The sequence below is a fragment of the Sturnus vulgaris genome, chromosome 13, assembly GCF_052056855.1.
Source record: "Sturnus vulgaris isolate bStuVul1 chromosome 13, bStuVul1.hap1, whole genome shotgun sequence".
In the NCBI taxonomy this organism is placed as follows: Eukaryota; Metazoa; Chordata; class Aves; order Passeriformes; family Sturnidae; genus Sturnus; species Sturnus vulgaris.
Window position 1 is genome coordinate 20,592,442 of NC_142255.1, and position 14,899 is coordinate 20,607,340.

Genomic DNA, 14,899 nt, shown 5'->3' on the forward strand with positions numbered 1-14,899 from the left:
GCCCAGGGAGCGACTCCCAGGACCGATATCCGCTCCCGGCACTGACTGGTGCATGTGCTCTGCTCAGCCACCAGTGACTGGGAGGAGCCACGGCTCAGGGTGAAGGGCTTTGTCCCTGCATCCTTATCCTTGCAGCAAGCCTGCTACAGACCCACTGTGGGACACTGAGCAAGGAGGTCTGAGGGACGGTGTGGATTGTGCAGGCAGTGCAATGTTGCTCTTTCCTGCAGGCTCTGGTCTGGTACCTGCTCCAGGACAGCAAGGGTGCTCCTGCCTTCGAGATCCTGGTGCAGGCACTGCCCATCCTGGATGGGCTGGCTGCAGTCCATCCAGGATCCTGAGGAGCATGGAGCCCACTGGCTCCTGCTCTCCCACTGCCTGGGTGCTCAAGACACATTTTGCACAGGAGTACCTTCATTTGCCAGGGGAGACCTTGGCATGCTGCTCAGGGTGGGACCTGAGGCCATGCAGCACTTCCTGGCCCTGCTGCACTCCTCCTGGTACCAGCTGGGAGGTGGCCAGGGTGGTTGGGATGGGGCAGAGGGTGCAGAGCCCATATGCAGTGATTGTGAAACCTCGTGATGGGGGGAAATCCGAGTGGTGCCTCTGCAGAGGGACAGGGTGCTGGGAGGTCAGTGGGGTGGTGAGTACTGGGGTAAGAAGAAGCCTGAGCCATGGCTACAGCAGCGCATGTTTATGGGGTCTGACCTGACACATTGTGGGTTACAGGATGCAGCAACATGCTGGGCACAGAGATTGCACAAGCTACAGGGGGCCCTGCGCCCCAGAGCGCTGGCGCTGCCGTGTCCCACTCAGTGCCGGAACTGCTGCAGCGGCGAGGGGATGCGGATATCCTGCCCCTTCTCCAGCCGCCGCTCACAGTCGATCAGGTAGTTCACACCATCTATCACCAGCTGCACCAGCTCCACCTGCACCAGGAGCACATGGTGGTGATTGAGGGACTGTCCTGGGAGCCACACCACTTGGCCAGTCCTGCTGCACGCAGGGGAGGCACTGCCACTCCCAGCACCCATACGCTGGCCCCAGCACACGGCCCTGGGGCTGCATGGGCACTGTGGGCCCGTTATGCAGACACGTTCCAGAACCTCTCTCCCCAGCTCTGTCTGGCACCCACCTCTGACTTCCCCAGGCGGTCCAGGTTGGAGATATCAAAAACGCCGCCTTTGGCTGCAGTGTCCACACCACCCGTCCCACGCTTCTGTAGCCGGAGGTTCTCCAGGATCTTAGGGAAGCGGCTGTCCTGATGCCCAGAGAAAGTGTCAGTGCTCAGCAGGACCAACAAGGGTCAGGGCTCTGTAGCCCGATGCTCCCTGGGGCAGCCCCCTGCTGCTCACAGAGTCCTGTCAGTGGGTCACCATCCCCACCCAGAGTCTTGCCCTGAGCAGACTCAGGCTCACACCTGGGGTCCAGGCCTCTCTGGTCAGGCATGCAGGCAGGGGCTGGACCCTATGCCTCTTAGGGGAACCTGAGTCCTATGTTATTCTGCGCCTTTGTGGCTGAGCTCCTCACAGTCCTAGCCTGGCTCACCACAAAACTGGCCATGGTAATACCTTGCTGAGCAGTGGCAGCTTGATGTGGACACCTGCTCGCAGCCCCGTGCCCAGGTTAGAGGGGCAGGTCAGGATGTAACCCAGCCGCTCATTCCACATGAACTCCCAGCCTCGCTCCTGGATTAGCCGCTCCACCTGAGTTAGAGGCACAAGCAGTCACTCATCCCTGGCCAAAGAGTACCCAGCAGAGGGCCAGCACCACAGGAGCCCTGCATGCCCCTCTTTGCCTGTTTATGGGGCTGGCACAGCAGAAGCTGTTGGACACTCACCTCCTTTAGGCCCCGGCAGAACCGCTCAAAAACACGCTTCATGTTGCCCCCCTTCTCCATGGAGATGACACGTGTGTGGTCCTCCTCATTGATCCAGATCAAGAAGGTCTTCTGGTGGTTGTGCCTAGGGAAAGGGCAGTGTTTGGCTGTGCTGGCAGCTTGCAGAGACCCTGTGCCCACTCAGCTGTGCCCCTTCTGCCCCCACCACCGTGATGCCAGCACTGCCCTTGGTTCCAGTGTGCTGACTGCACCAGGGTGGGTGGCCAGGAGATGCTCCTGGAGATGGGCCAGAGCCCATCCACATGTATCACTGCCGGTGATGGGAGCTATCTCCAGTGCCTTGGGCACAGGCGGGTGGCAGCATGGTGGTGACCCAGCCTGGACTGGGGACGGGAGCACGGCTCCTGCAGTGGGAGGGGGCTTGTGAGGCATGGAATGTGCACTGGAGGGCCGGGTTAGGTGCAGCTGGAGCTGGGGACCATGTGTGCTCTGGAGATGTTTCCCATATAAAGGCACAGTGTCAGCGAGGGTGGCATGGGCGGACACGTGTGCTGGCTGCTGCTCTGCAGGAGTGTGGGATGTTGCATGGCTGTGCAAAGATGCTGGGAGGGAGCAGTAAGATGCAACTGTGGCAGGGTAGATTTGGTGTCACATAGAGTGTGCAGAAGCCAGGAGGAGTGCTGGGGATTGCCCAGGGAGCAGAAGGCTATTACAGATTTTTGGCAGCCTTAGAGTGCAAGGTGCTGCAGGATGGTGAGAGCAGGCAGGATTGACAGCTGGTACTGGTTCCACAGTCCCTCTTCCCAGAACTGTGCTGTGTTTGTGTAGGGAACAGTAGACTGATGACAGTGGTGCAGAAGGAGATCCCAGGTGAGGCCACAGAACCCAGGGTGAGCAAGGGCCAGGGGCACTGATGCCACATGCTAGGGTCTGTGGCGCAGCAAATACAGGAAATGTGGGTGGCAGGGCTGAGACGGATGGAGCAGTACTGTCCCCCCCATCTCTGCCCTTCCGCCCCGTGCCAGGGCAGAACCTCACCAGATCCCTCGGGCGTCAGGCCAGTCCCGAGCCATTCCTGCTGCTGTCAGGAGCGGGGACACCGGCTTGTCAAAGAGGAAGTGGTCCTGGAGGGAGGCAGAGTTCATGGGCTCACCCAGGCTGCATGGCTGGAGCCAGGGCACCCTCACTGGTTCCAGTACTCCCAGTCAGGGCACCTGTGGGTAGGAGCCCTTGCCTTCCTGGCCTGGGAGGCAGAAGCTTGCTGGTGCACAGCCCACCTTGTGCCAGGGGCTGGTGGGGCACCAGCTGAGTGCCACAAGCCTGCCCTCCTCTGGGCATGGGCAGGGAAATGGGGGCAAGAGTCAGAGGTGGCCACGAGCTGCTGGAGCTGAGTTCAGAGAGCTCCTGGCTCATGAGGGCTGAGCAGCACTGTGCTGTTGGGCTGCCTAGCTAGGGCAGGGGTCCTGGTTGAAGAAGACAGCAGAGCTGCAAAAGGAGGATGCAACCTCCCAGAGAGGCAGTGCCAGGAAGGGGTCCTGCTCTGCATGCACCCGGGGGGAGCTGGTCGGGAGCTGCACTGACTCACGTCAATGAGCTGCTGTTGCTCCTGCTCGGTCATCTCGCTGAGGCGGTAGTACCGGCCCGCCAGGTCCCCGGTGAGGCCACTCAGTGCATCCACAGTCACTTTCTCCACCTCTCGTCTCTCGGCACGGGTGCAGGCTGGCGGCAGGCTCAGGCCACGGATGCTGCGCCCAGTCCGGACCCGGGAGGAGAGCACATAGCGCTCATCAAACTGGCCAAACTTTATCTGGAACAGACAGCAGCCACAGGGTGTTCATGGGGTGGCCCTGGTGCTGGCAGGGCCCTACCCCCAAGGCCCAAGGAAGGACACCGCGTGCAGCAGCACTGTCCAGCTTCTGCACCTTTGTGGCGTCCAGGTCTGTGGTGTGTTTCATGGTGCGGGGGTTGTATCCATTGTGCCGCTCCTGGATCACGGGGTCAAACAGGTCAGCAAACACCTGGAAGCAAGTGGGACAACGTACAGCAGACCCAGGGCTTCATGAAGCCCCTGCCACAAGCCTGGCAGGGCCACACTGCCAATGTGGGGGACAGTGTGTCCTGCAGTGCAACGGCAATCCACAAGGACAAGTGGAGCAGGAAGCTGCAGGGCTCCAGGAATAGCTGCTCCAAAGGAGCCCTGTGTCCTGCAGGAGCATGTGGAGACTTTCCAGCGGCCTCTCCAGCTGCTCAGGCTGGGCAAGAGGAGGTGGGCAGTAGTGCCTCGGGCTGGCGGTTGTACCATTGGTACTGGGACTCCTCTGGCTGCTGCAGGCTCTGGCTGCCACTCACCTCATAGGTCTCTTCATCACCAGCTACGATGCCCACAGTCTTGATGAAGGGGTGGCCAGGGTTGTCGACACCAGTCTGAATGCACTGGTCCAAGGTCCAGCCATTTGGGGTTGCCTTGTCACAGAGCCTGGCATAGATGGCTGGCGTCAGGTTGTTGGCCATGCAGTTGTTGTGCTTCCGCAGGTCGGGGTAGTCAGCGCTGTGGGAGGAGACACCAATGAATTCTTTGGGGCCAGGGGACAGGTGGGAGCAGGGAAGCAGTTGCCAGCCTTGTGGGGCAAGGGCAGGGAGAGCCCAAACCCAGGGTTGGCACTGAACCAAGACAAAAGTCCACAGGCAAATCTGGACCAGTCCTTAGGGAGTGGCTCCTTATCAAACACACAGCAGGGCCCCAGAGTGGGAGAACCTGCCAAGTGAGCAGTGGGGCCACGTGAGCCCATCCCCACACTGAGGTGCCAGGGCAGCTGGGCTGCAAAGTGGGGATCCCACTCCCTGGGGCTGCTCTGATGCCACCTCAAATGGAAGGGCTCCCTCTCTGCTGATGCAATGGGTAGGGGAGGCAGGGCATGCAGTCGGCAGGGTCCTGGCTTGTTTGACCCCTGCACCCCTGCACCTCTGCCCCCCTGCATGGTGTAGGGCAGGAGATTGGCTGACCCTGATCTGCAGCCAGTGGGAACAGCACAGTCCCAGTTCAGTTTATTGTATTAGGGGGCTGCTTTCCTCTAATCAGCTTAGTGGGAGGCTGTCTCTCGACCTCATTCCCACTTTAGGCAGGCTTTGTACTTGTTCTGCACTCGCAGGGAAATTGGCAGGGCAAGACCCTGCCAGTGCTTGCTTTGGCCAAATCTCTCTTGAAGGTGCCTCCAGTCACCTTAGCGGGACAAGACTGGCCCTTGGCAGCCCAGGAGACCACAGTGGTGGCTGGAGGGGGTCCTGCATCCATGGGGACACCTATCTAAGAGAGGCTTGCTTTGGGGGTGACATAGCTTGGGGGATCCATGTGGGAGAAAAGCTGCCTGGGCTAATGCACGTCTGGTTGTGGGAAGCAACAGTCAGACATCAGCATCAGCAGCAAGTCTTGGCACCTCCCGTGCTCAGCTCCTGCTCTTGGGCTCACGCCGGGCATTGGTTCTGGCTGCCAGCACTAATCCTGTGCTGCAATGCAGAGCCCTGTGGCTGCCACTGCCTCCTCCCCTGTGTGTCTGCAGGCCAAGGAATGTGGCCCTTCGCCCACAGCTTGGCTACTGCTCATGGCTTCCTGTGCAGAAATAAAGGGAGGTAGGGCTCCCACTGCATTATGTGGGGAAGCACTAGCAGCTCCTGCCTGGACCAGCAGAAGGAGGCATTTGCTCCAGACAAGAACTCGTCCTACGGTTGAGGAGGCTGAGGGCTGCTCCCAACACACACACAGACCTGTGCCCTGATGAGACGATCCAGTTAAGAGGCTGATGTGGCATGTATGGGACACAACCTACCCTGGCCTCCCTCACTGCTTCTGCCCCTGTCATCTGCTGGCCCCTGTCTCCCCTGGGTGATACACTTGTAAAAAGCATTTGCTGATCAGAATGGGACACTTGGACAGGCTCCTCCCGTCTCAAGCATGGGCGTGCCAGGACCGCTTGCTGTGCTTTCTGTGTGACAGAGGATGCCCAGGAGCAGTAGAGGCTCCTCAGGAAATCCAGCTCACTCCCAGCACGCAGGAGACTGCTATGGGCTGAAGCACGCTGTCTGCCACAGCTGTCTACACCTTCCCTGAGGTGTTCAGCATCCAAACCCTGAGACTCCAGGCTCTCCCTGCAGGTGCTGTGCCTACTGCAGTGCTGACTGAGCACCTGCTTGGAGTGCACCCTCCCCTGAACAGCCCCAGACTACAGCCAGCAAAGGGGGACAGCCTCTCTTCAGCCTTTCTAGAGCTGAACTCAGATGGATGTTGCTAGGACCAGCCGGGTAATGCAGGGGTGAAGGTGCTGAGCTTGGCGCTGTGCTCACCATGGTGCCACAGAGCCGGGGGGGAGGCTGTGTCCAGGCTGGCACTGGAGGGCTCTGGCAGTGGCACCATACAACCATGTGCTCAGGTTGTCCAGGGGTCATCTGTCACAGTGTGAAGATGATGCTGCATGTGGGCTGCTTTGACCCCTTGGTTTTGGTCCCCGAGGCTGGTTATAAAATTATGGCCATTTCAGCACCATCTATTTTGTTCCCATAAACAAATTTTTTATTTTGTGCCACAGAACCGAGTGATATCTTAAAAGTCTTTTCCAACCTCAACGATTCCATGATTCCATGGATCTGTGGTATTGTGGGTTCCTGCCCAGCTGCAGAGCTGGAAGTGTGGATGTCTGCCAGGAGTGCAACTCAGCACTGTGCCCACACTGTCCTGTGCTCATCTCAGCCTGCTGTCCTGCCCGTGACCTGCAGCAGCTGCCCTCTCTGCCCTTGAGCAAGCAGGTGCCTGACCCCAGAGCACACCTGCTCAGCAGCCAGCAGGGATTATCACTGTCTACTGACTGGGCAGCTTCTCCAGAAGTGACAGCACCTCCCCACAGCTCTTCACATCTAATGTGGGCAGTGTCCAGTGCCTTCCTGGCATCACTGGCTTGAGGTGCCCGGGCAGTCCCAGCCCCACATGGCCTCTGGAGAGGCGTGGGGGTTGTGGGGTGAGCAGCAGACCCTTGTGATGCCATGGAACTGGAAGCCGGCCGGCAGCCAAGCATGAGGCTTCTTTATGCAGGGAGGAGGGGACTTGGGCTTTGTCTGGAGACACTTTGGCTGGGAGCCCCAAGGTGGTGGTGGCCCAGTGTGGTGCCATGCCTGTCGTAGGACCCACCTGGCAGAAGGCACGGGGTGTCCCTGTCTCCTCGAGGTGGAAGTGCCTGTGCCCTCCCAGCATGGCCATTCATACTACAGTGCCTCTGATAGGAGCCTGTGGAATGTCGCTCAGACCCCTCAGGGCTGCTGCCAATGTCTCTCTCCTTTTTTAACTTAAAGACTAGAGGGGCAAAATCCTCGGGTGAGTCGGCTGCAGACTGAGGGACTGCAGCTCATCCCTAGGGCTCTGTCCAGGCTCTTTTCAAGTGTCAGCACTGTCAAAAAACCATTCCCAACTGAACAGAACCCCCCAGGAGGCTCATTTTAGAGCTTCTCAGCCACAGCCCCACCTTGACTTCATCCCCTCCTGACCTGATCTCTGTGTCACTGCAGTTGTACAGAAAGCTGGAAAACATCCCCCTCTTGGGAGGTAAATAATCAATAACATCCGGCCTTTGTAATTCTATGAACTCACTCAATTTTTGTCCCCGACTTTCTGTAGATCAACGCAGCTTGCCATAGCCCCGGTGCCAGCTCCTTGCGAGCCCTCCACATGCCCGGGGTTCCCAGCCTGCAATGCAGTACCACAACACACTGCTCTGACTGTCGGCATTTGGTGCAGGGATGGCAGCAGCTGCCGGTGTTCGGAGCAGCAACGTGCTGCCTCCTTCCCACCCTGCTCCTTCCCTGGCAGTGGGATAGGCAGGAAAACTCAGTCCTCCTTCTCCTGGCCCGCCTGTAGGATGTGCTAAGCCAAGCAGCTGTTGGCAGCATAAGGACTGGCTGGTGGCCACCATGTCCCTCTCCCCTTCTGGCCCTGGCCCGTTCCTGCTCTGTCTAGCTCTTGTGAGACACAGGCAGCTACTGCGTCCAGTCCTGCCTGGTGCCGTGCCCCTCTGTGCTCCTAGGGCTGGCAGCACAAACACTGGGCAGGACCAGCCTCTGTCTCCTCCACCCCACTTGCCATGGCAAGCAATGGTGAGCAGAACCATGAGGATGTGAGACACTTGTCCTCCTAGCCCGGCTGGGCAGCAAAGAGCCATTCAGAGGGGAGTGACGTGAGAGCTTCTGGTCTAGAGCTTGAACCTTAGCATTGTGCTGCAGCTGTGACACTTATCTGGCTTAAGGGATCAGGCACCGGGTGTGCAAATAGGGCCAGGGCTCTTGCAGAGCCAGCATTACCTCAAAAGCACCCCTAAGCCAGCCTGTGGCCGTGTATGCTCCCACTTAGCTCAGCTCAACTCTGTGCCCATGTCCCAGAAGTCCAGATCGCACATTTCATTGTCATCCAAAATCTACCCATCGGGCTGCATGCTCAGAACCCACAGGCCCCTCTAGTGCTCCCTTTAAAAACTGGCCCAGAGAGGGAAGAGCCAGGACCTGCCAGCAAAGCTTTTCTTTTCAATAGAGGAGTCCCTGTCCCAAAGGCAGGCGCGTGGGAAGGCTGGTACAGCCAGAGGAGGTTGGGCCAGGGGCTGCTCTGACACCAGCTCCCACAGTCAGAGATCCTGGGTGTTCTGCCAGCAGGACAAAATGGACCCTTTGCTCCATCCTGTTCCTACCAGGACATTGGCAAAGTCTCCCTGGCTTCTGTTGGGCCGAGCCTGGGGCGTGTCCCCACCGGCACTGGCGGTCCCAGCACTGCTGCGTCCCAAGCTGGCCCCTCTCCCAAACAACCCTCATCTCTGCCATTCCTTGTCATCCCGGGAAGTCTCCCGGGACCCCAATCCTACTGTCAAACATTTGTCGCCCCCCGCTCTCTCACGTCGCCGGCTGCAGCGGCTTGTGCTGGTGCTCGGGGACCAGCCAGGACAGCTCGCAGCTCCGGGGCTCCTTGCCCGGACCGCAGCGCCCAGAGCCAACCCCCGGACAGGGGAATGTGCCCGGGGCGGCCCCCGCAGCCCTCACAGCCCCCGTCAGCGCGAGTCCCGTGAAGGGGCCTCGGGCAACCCCCACGAATCCCGGGGAGGCGGGACCGGCGCTCTCTGGTCCCCGCGGGACCGCGCCCGGTGTGCCGGTGTCCTTGTACGCGGGGACGGCAGGGCCCGCGGAGCCGGTGAGACGCAGCCCGAGGCGGGGCGGATCCGTCCAACACTGCTGAGCCCCCGCGGCCGCTCCGTCCCCGTCGTGGCCCAGGGCCAGAACGGGCTTGGTTCGGGGCCTCCCGGTCCTTCCCGCCATGGACGAGCAGCGTCCATCGCGCCGCCCCCGCGAGCGGCTCCGGGACCCACCGCCCAGGCTCGAGCCGGGGAGCGGCCGCCGCGACCGCCCCCGTCCCCGGTGCCAGTGCCGGTACCGCAGGGTTCGTCCCCCGCCCGCGCGCCCCCGCCACTCGCGCGCATTACCTGGGCGGGTATCGCCGACGCTGACGGTCGCCCGCGCTGACCGTGTCCCGGGCGAGGAGGAAGCCGGCGGCGAGAGACCCGGCGCCCACCATAGCCAGGAGGCCGGCGGAGCGGCGAGCGGAGAGAGCGCGGGCGAAGGTGCTGGCCATGGCGGAGCGGCGGAGCAAGCGCGCCGGGGCGGGCAGCGGACGTGAGGGGAATGGGAACGGGAATGGGAATGGGAACGGGAACGGCGGCGGGGTGCGCGGGGGGCGGGGAGCCGACGGGGCACGGGGGGGGCCTGGCGGCACCGCCACCTGCTTGGCTGCCCCGCCCCGCTCCGCCCCGCCCCACCGAGGCCGCCGCCGCTTTCAGCACCGCTCGCCGGACAGCGCCGGAGGGGCAACCGCGCCGAGACGGGCCGGCTCCGCACCGGGACCCGCACCTCGGAGCCCCTCGCCGCGCCCCGGGGCGGGCGGGCGCGGCCGGGTCAAAGTTCGTCCACCTGAAGTCGGGAGCGGCGACAACGGCTCCTCGACGGGATGCAGCCCGCTATGGGTCGCGGGATCGGGGTCGTGTTCTCGGCGGTCACCAGCCCTCTCGCAGTGCTCCGTGCCCGCCACACCGGCGGGGCCGCACCAGCGGGCCAGGGAGCGCGCCGCGTTAGCCACCGCAGACCCCCGAGGACAGGAGCTGCTGGCGCACCGCCGGGCTGCTCTGGCACACGAGAAGCAGGCGCCCGGTAGAACCGCACGCCCAGCCCGGTACGGCCGCTACAGCCGCGTGTCCCGCCGGGTGCGGCCGCGCGCTCGCCGTTACAGCGCGGGGCCCGCGCCCACGTGCGCGCGGCGCGCCTGGCCGCGCTGCAGAACCCGCCGCCGCCGCCAGGGGCCGCCACGCTGAATCCTCTCGCGTCCCGGCCGGCCCGCCTCCTCCGCGCCGATTGGCTGTCGGCCGCCGTCAGCGGGCGGTGATTGGCCGGCGGCAGCGCCGGCAGCGCAGGGTGCGCTCGGAGGACGCAGGTGAGCGGAGCGAAATGGCGGCGCCTGGCGTGGCGCCCCCTGCTGCCGCCGGCGGGGGCAGGGGCGGCTGAGGGGCCGGGGCCACGGCCGGGGCCACGGCGGGAAGCGAAGCGAAGCGAAGCGCAAGGCGGGGAGGGGTACGGCGGCCGCTCGCGCCGCTGCTGGGCCCTGTTTCTCGGCGGCTGTCGGGGAGCGCCGGGTGGGCGGCAGCGGCGCCACGGCGAGGCGCGGCCCGGTCCCGTTCCGGCCCCGCCGCCCCTCGCCCGTGCCTGCCTGGCCCGAGGTCCGGCCCCGCAAGGCGCGGGAGCTCCGCCCGACTCGGGGGCCGCGGCGGGCGAGGCTCGTCCAGGCCGCTCGGGGCCGCCGCTCTCAGCCTGTCCGTGCGGGCGCGGTGCCGGTGCCTGCCCGCTCTCGCCCTTCGCGGGGCTTCTTGCGGTCGCGCCGCCCTCCCGGCCCGGTCCTGGCCCCTGCCTGTGCCTCAGCCCCGCTCTGCGGGCCCGCTGTCTCTCCCGAGCCTGGCGGGCCGGTGTGAAGGCGCCGCGGTGTTTGCGGGCTGGAGCGGCAGCGGCCGTCCTGCAATAACCCCTCAGGCACGGCCGCCGTGTCAGAGGAATTCCCTGTGCTGAGGTTTCACGCTTTACAGGTCTCACTAGTGTCATTAAATATTTCGTTATGAACAGTGTAAGACACGGACGGGTCTCGCCGCTGTGCGCGGTGTGCGGGATAAACCGAGAGCCTGCCTCAGTGCTCGCTTCTGCTGGCGTTGGCAGCTGTCGGTGTGTGCGGCCTCACTGAAAGCCCTGCTTGAATAGACTGAACTTCAGCTTCCCGGCTGTGAACACCTTGAACGCCTGTGTTACCAGGGATTTCTCTGATACACCATGTCCAAATGGGTTTAGTTATTAATCCTAAAAGAGGTGATGTTTCTGTTCTGAAGTAATTAAGTGCTTATGATGAGAGCACAGCTTTCACCGTTTTAAAGTATGGAATTAACCTTAATGCAAACAGCCCTTGTCACAGTGGAAGTAGCTCTCTGTGTGTTGCTGGTCATGCATGCAAAGGTACTTTGCTGCTCAGCGCCTAAGTTTTCAGGGTTGGGTTTTTTGGACTGGTTGGTTGGTTGTAGAGCCATCAATAGTTTCAGGTAGTTCTACAAGACATTGCCAGCATTAGTGTTTTCAAATGCCAGCTCTGTGTACACTTAGAAGTCATGATCCTGCACGTATTTGACCTGGCTTGGCTAGGCTGTGGTCTCTAAGTTGGATCATGCTTACAGGCTTTCTGCATGCCAGGGTAACCTGAATTCCTGCCACCGGCAATACAATGAGCCACATTCCTGTCTGTCAGCCTGGCAGTAGAGAGACTGCACCTGCATCTGCACCTTTTGTTTAAAAACCAAAATGAAGCAAAACCCTGACATGCAAACCCACTCTTTGGTTGGTTAATGCCACGCTGAGTACAAACTTAATACAAGACTTAATCACACCTTCACACCTTAAATGTCTGGTACCTCAGAAGCAGGGAACAAAGACTCTCTTTACTTTGTAAGCACCCTTATCTGAACAGCACCAGAATGATCTGCTGGGGAACCGGAAAACAATTACCGTTTCTTATCACTAATACAGGGCAGTCTAGGGAGCTAAATCAGTCCCAGGCCATCAGAGGCAAGGTCTGTGGCTCCATTTAGGGTTGTGTGTCAGCAGATTCAGATTGCTGGTTGGATAATTATGGAAACCTTTGGTATGACCGTGCAGCAGATCACAGCTGCCCTTCTTGGAAGTGCAGCAGGAAAGTCTTCAGCTGCAGTGGCTGGCATATATTGCCTTCTGTATCTGTGACGGGACTACCAAGCCTGAATATTCTGTCTCAAAACCAGAATCATCCTTGCCTTTTGTGTGCATTAGTGCTCTTGTCTCCCTTGGACAGCACAGTCGGCAGCATTAACTCAGCACTGAATTTTCTTGCTGTGATTAGTGAGAGGTGGGGCCCATAGCACTCTCAGCAGCTGGGAACTGGGCAAAGTGTATTGGCTTCCACGAGCAGTTAGCTCAGCCATCAACGGGGACAGAACCATCAGCATACTGAGCTTGGTGTGAAAAGTGTGGGCTGTGTGCTGTGCAGGAACCTGCAAGGGTTCTGTAGTGGTAATTGCCACCCTCCTGCCATATGAGCTCTGTGCCAGTTCAGCACTAGAGCTGGCTCAGGTGTAGTGGGCAAACTTCTGTCGCTGTCCTTAGATACCACAATAGAACTCCACTTGCCTGTGTCCATTTAAGAGCAATAGTCTGAGTTTTTGATGCCTTAGTTATGCCTGTACCTAAAATTTCTGTTTCATCAAGAGTCTGTAGTTGCTTGGTATAAGTCTAAGGTAAGGGATCTGCTTTTAAGAAAAGCTAGGAAAAGGTTCTGGTTAACCCTCTCCCCACACCTGAAATAATGAAGCTTTCCTTATTAACACCATGGACATGCCTGTACTATCAGTGGCTGTTGGCTTCAGTGAGGCTCTGAGTTTTTACCTGGTGTGAGTATGGTGTGTCATGGTCTTTAAACAGAGCTATAGAGCAAGTAAAAGGCTTTTTCTCTGGGATAGGAGGAGGAATATAGAGAACTTGTTGCTTTCTGAGTTCTTAGGGCAAAGGTTTTCCTGCTGCTTTATCTGTTTTTTTTTCCAGGAGGGAGGGGAGAGTAAGGGATTGGAGAAAATAACCCTCCTCTTCCTTTTGCATGGTTTGCTTCACTTCATTAAATCAGCAGTCATCAAGCTGATAGTGTACTTGCTAAGGGCTCATTCTGCACTGATGTGCTGAGGCAGTGGGACACAGGCATGAAAATGGTTCCTGAGAATGTTGGGAATCCTGTTCTTGTCCTCCTCTGGAGATAGCAGGGCCATGTGGAGTGCACAGTAAAGGCCTCTATAGACTGCTCTGCCAGCACTGTTCCTCCCACTAGTAGCGAGCACTGATGGTGAGTATCAGCTCTGAGTCTTGCTGGTCAAGACATTTCAGTGCCAGATGTGTGCTGTGTTTGAGGATTTTGTGGGAGCAGCACAGGGCTTGCTGCATGGGACTAAGATGGAAGCGATCCATCCTTGGTGTGGTATGTACAAAGTCCAGGCTTACTGTGTTTCCTGTGTGGTTTCTTTTGGGTCAATGTTTGCTCCCCCAGTGGATCCTTACGCAGGAGGAATGCTTTTTTAGGAAAACGCTTTTTTAAAAACGCTTCTTTAAGGAAAAGCACAGTGAAAGATACGTTCTTGACGCTGTGGGTGGAGCTTAGGTCAACGGTGAGCAGCTGTGTCCTTGGCACGTACAGGTCAGTTGAGTGGTGTGTTCAGACTCTGTCCCCTCTGGGGCAGGCAGTGCAGCTCTTGTAGGTGACAGCGGGGGACATGCTTCTTTCCTTGTGTTTGTAACTCATAGCATATATTCAGCAGCTGGTCAAAGCAGGTGATTGTTCCACTCTACTCTGCACTAGTCACAGCACTAAGCCTGTCTGAGTTCAAAAAACAATGCTCTCAGGCGCATGGTGGGGTTCTTGGGATGTCTGTACAGGGCCAGGAGCTGGACTCAATCCTGATGGATCCCTTCCAACTTGATGTATTCTGTGATTCTATGCCAGCTTGCAAACCCAGACACCCTAACCTGCAACCCACACTGTTGCTGATGCTTCCTCTGTGTCCTCTTTCCCTGCCATAGAGTTTTCACTTGTTTTTCCTCCTCCCTGCAAACTTCTGCACCTCTCAAACTGTTCTCTCTGTTACTGTAGGTCTTCTTGAGCTGAAAGGATGAAAATTGACAATTGGAAAATCACTATCACCGACCTGAGCTTTATCCTGACTTCTGGAGTCCCAGTTGATGTCATTGAGCATATGAGTCTGCAAGAGTGTCCCCTGTCCATGATTTAGGCAGTGGCTGGACATGCATCACTGTAAGGGTTACGTTATTTCAGTGCTGGTGGTGACACTGTCCAGTGCAAGGCAGTTAATTGAAAAATGGAGCTGCTTATCTAAAATGATCCAGAATTCCAGATCCCCTCCCACCCTGAGTGTCTTCCTGTTCCCTCTTTTTGTGCTGGGCAGCACTATCCCTGGACTGCCTCATGCCAGATCAGTCCCTGCCCTCCCCACCATCGCTTGCTTCCATCATGCCGCTGGCCCTGGGGTCGCCCTGCACCTGACCTCTCTCTCCCTTTTGCACACTGTCATTCCAGAGCGGGATGGTCGGCCACCGAAGCTGCAATGTCGTCCCTGACGACCTCCAGTGAGGGAGAGAACTCTGCTCCCAGGTTTGTTGTCGGTTCCAGAGATGATGAGACAGAATTTCTGGGATCAAACATGAAGACAGACGAAACGGATTTCTTTGAAGATGATGAAGAGGAGGAGTCGGTAAGGAGATCCTGGCATTCTGGGCTGGAGCACCTGTGCAGAATCCCTGGGTCTCAGCCAGGTTTTGCATGGTTACTGCTGGGGTTGCAGGTAGTTGGGACTGCAGGGGACACAGCACCTGGCTGTGTGGCACAGCCGTGGGACACAGCAGTGGCATTTATGACAGGACACA

At 59.1% G+C, this 14,899-nt stretch overlaps 2 protein-coding genes across 10 annotated transcripts in view; one reads left to right on the forward strand and one right to left on the reverse strand.

Annotated features, from left to right (window-relative positions):
* Window positions 1–679: 679 nt before the first annotated feature.
* On the reverse strand, window positions 680–9,652 carry LOC106860124 (creatine kinase U-type, mitochondrial). Its single transcript, XM_014887828.2, has 9 exons — window positions 9,343–9,652; window positions 4,190–4,388; window positions 3,763–3,858; window positions 3,426–3,647; window positions 2,879–2,964; window positions 1,841–1,964; window positions 1,572–1,706; window positions 1,136–1,261; window positions 680–929 (listed from the first exon to the last, which is right to left on the reverse strand). The coding sequence occupies exons 1-9, from the start codon at window positions 9,489–9,491 to the stop codon at window positions 813–815; spliced, it is 1,254 nt and encodes a 417-aa protein (XP_014743314.1). The 5' UTR covers window positions 9,492–9,652; the 3' UTR covers window positions 680–812.
* The window catches only part of PPIP5K1 (diphosphoinositol pentakisphosphate kinase 1), a 44,147-nt gene continuing 38,600 nt past the window's right edge, over window positions 9,353–14,899 (forward strand). For 3 of the 9 annotated variants that reach the window (XM_088172793.1, XM_014887817.2, XM_088172798.1), the window contains exons 1-3: window positions 10,321–10,343; window positions 14,109–14,270; window positions 14,553–14,727. In XM_088172793.1, the coding sequence (XP_088028919.1) occupies window positions 14,581–14,727 (147 nt within the window). In that variant the 5' untranslated portion in view covers window positions 10,321–10,343; window positions 14,109–14,270; window positions 14,553–14,580. Of the gene's footprint in view, window positions 9,481–10,320; window positions 10,344–11,285; window positions 14,271–14,552; window positions 14,728–14,899 lie in introns of those variants that run through there. The other 6 variants (XM_088172794.1, XM_014887824.2, XM_088172796.1 and 3 more) reach the window with 4 other exon arrangements.

Coding starts and splice junctions, on each gene's coding strand:
- LOC106860124 (XM_014887828.2), bottom strand. CDS start 9,491: ATGGCCAGCACCTTCGCCCGCGCTCTCTCCGCTCGCCGCTCCGCCGGC. Junction 1,707..1,840: donor TCTGCCGGGGCCTAAAGGAG/GTGAGTGTCCAA, acceptor CCTCTAACTCAG/GTGGAGCGGCTAATCCAGGA. Junction 1,262..1,571: donor AGCTGCCACTGCTCAGCAAG/GTATTACCATGG, acceptor TCTGGGCATCAG/GACAGCCGCTTCCCTAAGAT.